Source organism: Quercus suber, unplaced genomic scaffold, assembly GCF_002906115.3.
Source record: "Quercus suber isolate HL8 unplaced genomic scaffold, Cork oak 2.0 scaffold_358, whole genome shotgun sequence".
NCBI classification, from domain to species: Eukaryota; Viridiplantae; Streptophyta; class Magnoliopsida; order Fagales; family Fagaceae; genus Quercus; species Quercus suber.
Genome location: NW_027069810.1, coordinates 596,039 through 606,074, shown reverse-complemented (window position 1 = coordinate 606,074; position 10,036 = coordinate 596,039). Strand labels below are relative to the sequence as shown.

At 34.2% G+C, this 10,036-nt stretch overlaps 1 protein-coding gene across 2 annotated transcripts; it reads left to right on the top strand.

Annotated features, from left to right (window-relative positions):
- Positions 1-398: 398 nt before the first annotated feature.
- LOC111987058 (protein IQ-DOMAIN 31) lies at positions 399-5,813 on the top strand. 2 transcript variants are annotated; one of them, XM_065760226.1, is made up of 6 exons: positions 399-549; positions 1,410-1,700; positions 2,298-2,489; positions 3,444-3,524; positions 4,009-5,002; positions 5,484-5,813. In XM_065760226.1, exons 1-6 carry the CDS (start codon positions 475-477, stop codon positions 5,513-5,515), a joined length of 1,665 nt encoding a protein of 554 aa, XP_065616298.1. In that variant the 5' UTR covers positions 399-474; the 3' UTR covers positions 5,516-5,813. The 2 variants fall into 2 exon arrangements, with proteins under 2 accessions (XP_065616298.1, XP_065616297.1); XM_065760225.1 differs by having other exon boundaries at positions 4,009-5,008.
- The last annotated feature ends 4,223 nt before the right edge of the window (positions 5,814-10,036 follow it).

Here is a 10,036-nt window from a genome sequence, read left to right as displayed (position 1 = left end):
ACTTTAGAGGGTTTCTTCTACTCTTTTTTTCTTTTTCTTTTTTGGTGTGTGGGGGGGGGGGGGGGGGGGGGGGGGGGGGGGGGGGGGGGGGGGGGGTGGTGTTTGAGATGGGAAGGGTTTCAGTAGCTGTGTATAGAAGTCTTGGTAATTTTTGCTTTTAGTTTGGATGGTCTAAGTGCTTTTAGTGTGCAACAAAGAAATTGCTGTTTATTTCTGTTTGAATGATATTTTGATTCTGTGTTATTTATAAGGACTTAGAGTGAGGTTATGTGGGCTCAAAAAAAATTGGTTCAGATTGAAAATGGGAATCATGACTTAATCTTTGGTGTTCTTTAATTTTTTTTTTTTTTGGTTCATCATAAAACTTATCTCATGTTTCTTTTCAGCTTGTATATATGTATTTTGAGCGTAACTTGTTAAACCATACAGGGTTAGGAAAATAGGTTCAATTTATTTGGTATAAGCCTTCTTGCAATGGGAAAGTCTCCAGGAAAGTGGATCAAGACCATACTTTTTGGGAAGAAACCATCCAAATCTAGCTTTCTAAAGGTACTTAGTTATTGCCTTTCAGTATTCCATTGCTGCTCACAGTTTTGATCTGACTCTTTCTCTCTCTGAATCCATGCATGTGTACATGATTTGATGTATCATGTTGGTTTACTGTTATGAAGGGAGCATGTGGAGCATTATAATTATTTGAATGACAGATTTTTACATATTGTTTGTACTTGTACAGTTGCACTATTCCCTTTTCTTGAGATATTGATATCAACTTGTCATGTCAGAATACCATACTATCTAAATATCTCATGCCTCTAATGATTTATGCTCCATTAGGTTATGTAAAAGGCATAATTATATTATGTGGCTTATAGCCCATCTGGAGGTTGAATTGGCTGATTATCAATGTTTTGCAACTATAACATGTTCCTGATTGTTGGATCAAAGTATAGAAGTTTATGTGAGGTTAGCGTTATGTCTAGGTATTATGTATCATATATCTAATTGTGATGCCCCAATTTGATTGATTGTGTGATGTGTGTGGGTGTGTGATAAGTCTCACATCGGGTATTTACTAGGTTGAATTGAGATTTATTAACAACTGCAAGAAGCCTTAATTGTGACTAGTCCTTTTGAGGTATAGCGCAGATGTGACTAGCGCTTTTCCTTGGGTCGTTACACTAATTCATGTAATACTTGGAAATTTCAGTACATAATATGTTTTCACATATCTTTTGTCAATTGATGATTAGAAGATATAGCTTTACCATTTTTCCTGTTACTTGTTACTTGCTTACTGCTTATATTTAGTGGAAATTATGCACATGCCTTCAATTTGGTTTTTGATATACACTCAGCAATGTTTGACTTGGGCCTGCACTAATTTGTGAATCTCATCTCATGTGAAGAAATCTACAACCAATAAAGAGGCAACCATTGCCTGTAAGGCAGTGTCTGGTGATTTGTCAGCGAATCCTTCTGTAGTTTCAGATGTGGCACTTCATACCTTGAACAGAATTGAAGAAAAATCAGAAATTGGAGTAACTGCCAACCTACCACATGATGCAGTTGTCTCAATGCCTGCAAAGCAAGGTGCACATACCGAAGGAACCATGGGTTTGGATTCAGCTGGCAGTGCTGAGATTACTAGGCAAGAACAAGCTGCTACAAAGGCACAGGCAGCTTTTAAAGGCTATTTGGTAACTTTTCTTGCATGAAATAAAAAGATATGTCATAATGGTTAATTACATGAACAAGAAATTTGAAGCTAATTCTGCGATCCTTTCTAGCATGTCTTTCTGGTTCTCTAATGTGTTGTATGCCACATCTTCTAGATACATGCATACCCTTATGACAATATGCTGGGGTTTTGACTACAGTCTCTTATAGTACTGTCTTATAATTGAAAGCATTTGTGGTTTTAAAGTACTCATGAAGGCGATTATGGGATAATATCTTGGTGAAACCATCTAAAAATTGATGCTATGGAGTACCAGTATGAGGGTCTTATTTCAGTTACTGACATGTATTCAGGTGGGATCACAAATTTTCCTCTTAATGTAAAGAAAAAGTATGTGTATGGATTACGAAACACTATATCTAGTGGGTTTTTTTTTTAATTAATTATTTACGTGATTTGCTATTAGGAAATTTTGTACTTAAATAATTTTTGAACGAAAATTAAGTTCTCATTGGCTATCTGCGAAACACAGATTCATATGTTTTTCTTTCATTAAATTAAATGTAAGGTTATCTCAATGTAATATGGATTTAATTTAAGTATAATATCTGTGAAGGCTCGCCGGGCATTTCGTGCTCTCAAGGGCATCATAAGGCTGCAAGCACTTATTCGCGGACACCTGGTTAGGAGACAGGCCGTTGCTACTTTGCGCTGCATGCAGGGAATTGTTAAGTTACAGGCACGCATTCGTGGTCGAAAAGTCAGACTTTCTGTTTGTGGGCTTGAATTGCAGAAAGATTGCAGTGTGGTAAGTTTTCAAGTAACGCCTAAATTGATTTTATTTAATCTGTAACTGGTCTTTCTGAATATCTATATGATGTGGAAAAAAGAATCTTGTAATTTTTCTGTTATACCCAGTATTGGGAGTTCTTTATGCACTGTGTTTATACAAATCAATTAAACTTAATTAAGCCTTAATCCCAAGTAAGTGGGGATGGCTATATGGATCATTTTTTGCCGTTTAGCTCTATATAAAACCTCGTGAGTTATGTTCATCATATGGAAGGAATTCTAAAATTACATTTCTTGGGGCCTCTGGTATATTTGTGGATTACCCTTTTGCACTAAATCCATATCCTGTTCATCTTTGAGGTATTCCCACTTATTAAGTAATTGCAGGAGTATAAACCAGCTCTGCTCAAATCTTTTAAACAATATTAATCGGGTTTGGCTGCCCAAAAGGTTGTCATCACTTGTTAACCATTTGCTATTGTATCTTATATCACAGCATCAACCATTTGCTATTCTCATTGCCCTTAACAGTGCTTTCAAAATTGAACCACAATGATTTCTAGATGGTTTGATCTAATTGCAGATGAGTGAAATGACCTTGCTTGCTTTTTGTGTTGTTGTCCTGATTTAATAGCTGCCCCAAAAAGTCCTTGATTGATGCTACTTTGAATTTTCAGATTTGAATGAATGTCATGTGTGTCACTCATCTATTCATCATCCAAATTTAATACATGCTTCCTTATAGACTTTCTATTCCTTGACTGTCAGCATTTATCTCAAGAATGTGATGTCATAATGCTTTTCAGTTCCTTTTACTTTTTGTTCCTTTTTCCTTTTCACTGTTGATGTATTGATTTACTAGGATAAGCTCATTTCTTGTTGAGCTTATTACATTTTCTAGGCAGCTCTAAATGTGGTAATATCTTGTGCATCTTATTCTGTCTTTGTAATATCTCTTTCCCTTTACCAGGATGTTGCACAGGTTGAGCCAGTTGGATTACATGCAACCAGTAGGCCAGAAAAGCTGTCAACAAATTCTTTTATTTGTAAGGTATATAAGCATCTGGTTTTTTTAGATACATCAGAACTTTCATGGTATGTACGATTAGTATATCATTTGCAATTGAGAAAAAAAAAATGTTCTGAATTTTAGAATCATCTTCTGTATAAGATTAATCCACTGACTAGTCAGCCATTTCACTACAGTTATGTATGCAAAAGGTAGCATAGACTATTGTATGGGTGCACTAATTGGGGAAATTAAGTAGCCATAGCATTGTTATCATTAACCTTCTCAATATAGAGTGACCCATGTAACACAGTGGTTTACTTACCAGATAAGGCTCAAGCTGCAGAACTTGAGTGGCCTCTATAATCTACATTTTAAATTATTCATATAAGAAAAGAAAACTATATGAAATTGAAGCAAAGTGACAAAGCAAGTAAGATATTAGGATATTATATATCTAGTCTTTTATTTTTATTACAGCATGTAATATAGGAGTTGATGACGTTCAATGTTGCTCATTATATAGCTTCTTGCTTCATTGCCAACTGCTATGCCCTTAAGCCTCCACTATGACCCAGTTGAACCAAATTCAGCTTGGGATTGGCTAGAACGCTGGTCATCATCTCAATTTTGGGGACCACTTTCACAGCCAAAATGTGTTCCTGATGCTAAATCTCATAGACAGCAAGACAGCATTCAAACAGGGGAAACTCAACCAAGCAGGGCAAAACGAGGTGTGCGCAAGGTCCCAACTGTAAATGTTGAAAATAATTCACTGCATCCCACATCTGAGTGTGAAAAGCCTAGACGCTACCTCAGGAAAGCTATGACCCATCAAGCAGAACCAGTGCAGGAACAGACTCCAGATGAACTTGAGAGGGTGAAACGAAATTTGAGGAAAGTTGCTGTATCCAACTCAGTGACTACTGATCGGTCAGAAGCTATGACTGAGAAGCCAAAGTTAAATATGCGAAAGATGTCAAACTCCACAGTATCTGATGCTCCTCAGAAGGGTAGCAATAATTCCTCTGAAAAAGTAAATGACCCAATAGTAGAAATACCTCCAAAACCATTGGCATTGGAGGAGACAGTTGATATGATGCATGATGATCACCCTGCTGGTGAGCGACTTCCTTTAGAAACTGTTGAAAAAATTGATAAGATTCCAGTGGTGAATGAGGAGCTAAATACAAGGGAGGATCACACTAGCAAGGAGAACCAGAAAAGCCGGAGAAGATCTTTCCCAGCAAAGCAGGAATACCCAGAGAATGTTTCACAGAATACTCCAACCCTGCCAAAGTATATGCAAGCAACTGAATCTGCCAAGGCAAAACTTAGAGCACAAGGATCCCCGAGGTTTGGTCAAGATGAAATGGAAAATGGTTTCATCAGGCGGCATTCTTTGCCAGCTTCCACTAATGGTAAATTGAGCTCAATGTCACCACGGGTGCAAAGGCTAGCTCCATCAAATGGCAAAGGAGGGGGCAAAAGTGACAGATCACTATCATCCTTTAAAGATGGTGAGGGTAAGAACCTTGAACAGATCTGCAGTTTTTTTTTTTTTTTGTACTTTTGTTATCAGCTGGTCGTAATATACTTGATTTTTTATAATACATTTTTGTTCTGCACCTGTTGTATCCATCTGATATTAAGCATGTTGCTTATATCTCATCATCTTGTTTCTAAGATTGTTTCAAGGGCTGCGAGAAATTGCGTTATCTTTTCTCTTGAACTTCCAAATGTTTCTTAAGTTGGTCATGGAAGATGTAAGCCAACACAATAGCTTTCTATCAAATGCATAAAAAATGATTTCCATTCTTATGTGTACTTTCTTCTTCTTGCATGTTGGCATAAAAGTCAGACCATTATTTCTATTTCTGGGTCACTCAATTTGTAGTTATATATATTAGTCTCCAAAAAATCTTCAGTTGCGTACCGTTGATGCTGTTTCTGGAATTTTGTTCTGAATGATTTTAACCATTTGGTGGATTTAAATTTCAGATAAGGTGGCCCGGCCAGGGTGGAGAAGGTGAGTTTGGTGCTATCTGCTTTGAGAATTCAGATATTAGAAAGGTATGTGGAAAAACAGGGGTGTGGTGTACCTGGAGTCTTAACCTTAGTTCTTTGTGTTTTGTGTGTTTAATTCAATGTATAGTCATGGACTTGCACTTCAGTATAATTGTCGGTTGAAATTAGCATCAATGTATGCTTTATACTTTATTTCTCTGCTCCACCACTTTATTTCTCTGCTCCTCCATAGAATTCTCAGATGTAAGAAATCTTAACTATGCTTAACCCAGAATCTATGAAATTTAATATTTAGTTTGTTTACTTTATTGATTTATCTTTTGTTGGTTATTTGATTGACAAAGTGCGGTATCTCTTGGTATACTGCATTGGATATCAAGGAATGGATGCCATGAAATATCCTTAGTCCAAATGTTTTATCCCCAACTCCATTTTTACTGCATGCCTTGTAAAATTCTCTCTTTTTCCTTGACTGTAGAATTTATTTTCCAAAAAATTCATCTTTACATATTTTAAAGGCCAGAAAGCAAAAACACCCCTTGGAGTTTGGTTCAATTGCAAAAACACCTCTTGAAGTTTCAATTATTCCTTATACTCTTTGAGGTTTCCATATCACCCAAATTGACCTTGGACTAACTCCGGTTAGTTCTTATGGTTGGAAAAATAGCGTGACAATTGCTTGTCCACATTAAGAAGACTTGCCAATTGATTCACGTTACTAGTCACATGTTGGTCATATGATTTTCCGTCTATAAGGTCTAATGAAAATTAATCATAGAGGTCAATTTGATGGATATGGAAACCCTAGATTGTTTTTGCAACTAATCCAAATCCAAGGGGTGTTTTTGCATTTAGGCCTCTTTAAAACCACAAAGTTTCTCAATATAGTTCTTATCAAAAAAAAGAAAAGAAAAGTTTTCTCAATATAGTAAATTTGTTACCATGAAGCTTGACAAGCAAAATGGGCTCAAATTAAAATCTATAAAAATATGAGCTTGGTGCTGAGCCAATCTGATGCATAAAGTCAAGGTCCTTTTTTCTGACCTAGCCTGATTTCACCCTTGTCTGAGTATTTCATAATTGATCTAGGACAGACTAGGAAAGGTCAGGATTATAGGAAAGTTAACGGAGAAAGCTGATAATAGGAACTGGGAGGTTCAGGCCTTTGTCCGTCATAAGTCTAAAAAACATTTCATATTTTTTTGAACTTTGTTATTGTCCATAGACATCAATGGTGCAACAGATATTAATTCATAAATGCAATTTCTCCCCATCGCTGTGGGGAAGAAAGCAGCATTTGTTACAAACGTACAATAGAGTGAGGTTCTAGAGTATGGTTTTGATTAATATATCAAAAAGTTACCTTGTAACCATTTACAAGATAAATGCATCCATTGCTTACAAATATAAATGGTGGCACCCATGTCATTTGACCACTTAATTTTCCTCATCTTGGTATAATGTAGGACAGAATGTGGGGATTTTTTGTTTCACTATCTCAAGGATGCAGTACAAATTTCAAAACCCTATCAAGTTTTTTAAGTATTTGAAATGTCTTTTTATTTGGAGCGGAAGATTTCAATTTTCAGATGAAAATTCGAGATTGAGTTTCATTCATGTGATGGGGTTTGATGTGGAACATTTTCAGATGAAAATTTGAGATCGAGTTTCAATCATGTGATGGGGGCTTGACGTGGAACATAACGTAGGCATCAATTTTTATCACTTATTAATTTTTGATATTTTATGTAATTTTAGGATTAAGTGATTTATGATCTTATTTCCTCGATTTTAGGTGTTTTTAAGCGGTTTCTAGTCAAAGTAGTCTGATTATGATAATGTATCCATTAGAATTTGTTTATGATTTTTTTTTTAATTAGAAAATAATTTTTCTTGGAGCTGTTAAATAGGTTGATAATCTTTATAAATGAAAATGGATAGTCTGCAATCAATAAAATTAACTTTTCTTTAGGATGCCATATTAGTGAAAAACAATCCTCTTCTTTAGGAGACTGTACTTTTCAATAAAGGGAATCTGAAGTTTGAACCATGCAATCTCATTTTCTGGAATAGATTGATTTTACATTTTTACTTGGGACTCTTGAGTGTCAGCAACTCTTTATTGTTTAGGCCTTGAGGGCGACATTTATGTCTTTGAAGGTTTGATACTTTTGTAGTAGTCTCAGTGTATGACAAGCATTTCATTTAAGAATATACAAGTTGTAATATTGCCATCAAGTGGGGCAGGGTGGGAAAACCTGTGGGGCGAAGTAAGGAGGGGCAGAGCAAAATTGCCATCCCTATATACAGCTACATCTACCATATGATTATTGATGTAAAATATTTTTGTCCAGTTGTGTTCTAGAGATCAGACCAGGCTTTGTGTCTTGAGAGGATATAATTAATTTTTATTTAATGTTTTTCTCTGGCAATGAAACAAGATTAACAACTTGCTTTATTTACTTATTATAAAAACATAACACCACCCCACTGGGATCTACTAGCATAAACTAATACGTTAATACAGAGTGTCATGTGCTGCTTATTAAATGATCAAGCTAGTATTTAGATCAGCTTGAGCAGCTTGGTTTTACCTAAAAATATGTTTTCTTCCACGCATCAAATAAGGACTTTAAACATCTTTTGAATTAACATCTACAAACTTGGGAACCACATATAGACCTGTCGCCTCTTAGGTTGTGGCCATGACCCTAACTCTTGAGAAGCTGATAAGATAGTCTTAACCTCTTGTGACAACAAGACACCATTGGTTAATTGATGCAAAATGGCAATGAATTCAGTATAAATTCATGATGGCTCAAACCATATGAAACCGGTACACTTTTTTGATAATTTGATAGTTTGAGTAGATGATATTTGAATCTTGAATGTCTTTGCCAGATACATTTGGAGGTGCAAATTGAGTTACAAAGTTCTTAGCATATGAAACAAGTTCTTATAATATAATGTCAAGTTGTCAACTTCTATACATCGTTCTCTAGAAAAGAGAAAAAATAAAATTTCTCCCAAGCAGGTTGCCCTGTGTTAAGTAGACTAAGGAATTGGGAATCCGATCCATATCCTACTAATAGCTTTGAAAAAAAGTAAAATTCCAAGGTAGCCAGCTAGTTTGTAATCTATTCCAGGAAAGAAAGAATTCAGTAAAGATCAGAATTGCAAAACTGCAATCTTTGGTATATTCTCAATCAAAAGTCAAGATTGCATTCAATACTATGACTAAACTTTATTATCCTGGCAATAATTTACGTGCAAGATTCACATTATTGGATCAAATTTTACATTATTGGATCAAATTTTAAGGATGTTACTGATTTAAGCTTCAAGTTGACTTTCCCTCGAAATCAGCTTTTAATGCTACCTCATGCACCACGAATTATCTTTTATTATCTATTGCTACAAATCATCATTAGGATTGCGTATTTAGCTAAGCAATCTGATATTTTTATAGTAAATTTAGCTGATTAATTTTTAATTTAGCTAAGCAATCTGATCTATGCTTTTAAAAATTCAGATTTGTCAGAGTACTCAATTAGCTAATAAATCATGTCATGACTAGACTCCTAGACTTATCTACAACGCTTAATTGTGGGGAAAAAATGTTTACATTATTAATGATCAATCAGTCTTCAAAAGATTGTTCTGTTTACAAATATTTTTATACCATGGGCTGTTTTAATATTCTCTTTAAAAAATCCGATCCTTTACAAGTATAAATCATGCTAGGATGAAGTTGGGTCACTAATGCTTCAGATTTCAGAAGGCTCAAGGTTGAAAATGTTCTATGAAATTTTAAAGAGTTTATGGGTTTGCATCCGTAATTCATAAATTTTTTTTAAAAAAGTAGCCTATTGAATGATGAATTCTAAGATTTTCTTTCTTCTTCCTCCAAACCTATTCTAAAAATTGATTCCATGCATATTAATAAGTTAATCAATTTTTCTTCATCATTAATCAACCATATATAAACCGTCATATAAAAAATATATATATATATATATATATATAAACCGCACGTTGATATAAATTTCAATGTGCCAACACCCAAAAGTTTTCACTATAGAAATATCTTTTTTTATTTTTATTTTTTTAAGAACAAAACTTAGGTAAATATCTTTGGTACTCTTTATTATAGAACTCATCAATGTTTTCATAGTTCTTTAAATGTTGGAAATGTTAAATGTAAATATGTGAATGTTTAAACACAAAATAAATGATTCTCCAAAAAAAAAAAAAAAATTATTTAGAAGTTATTGACATGATACTAATTATATTTATTTAATATCATGTCAATCTATAATTTATTTTTGTTTGTAAGAAAATAATTGATAGAAATTTTAATGATTTTACTAGAGAATGTTTATAAATTGACATGTTAATTAATATGACTGATGTCATAGTAAACAAACTAAATAGTCTTAGAGTATAAGACTTATGTACTAAAATTTCTAATATCTTCAACATTATTTTTAAATGTTTTTTGAAGTAATTTAAACTAACTAACTTAT

What these genes read in the sequence shown, in the direction of transcription:
- LOC111987058 (XM_065760225.1), top strand. Translation starts at nt 475, where the DNA reads ATGGGAAAGTCTCCAGGAAAGTGGATCAAGACCATACTTTTTGGGAAG. An exon ending in CAAATTCTTTTATTTGTAAG is followed by an intron (nt 3,525 to 4,008) that starts GTATATAAGCAT and finishes CTCATTATATAG; the next exon opens with CTTCTTGCTTCATTGCCAAC. An exon ending in ATCCTTTAAAGATGGTGAGG is followed by an intron (nt 5,009 to 5,483) that starts GTAAGAACCTTG and finishes TTTAAATTTCAG; the next exon opens with ATAAGGTGGCCCGGCCAGGG.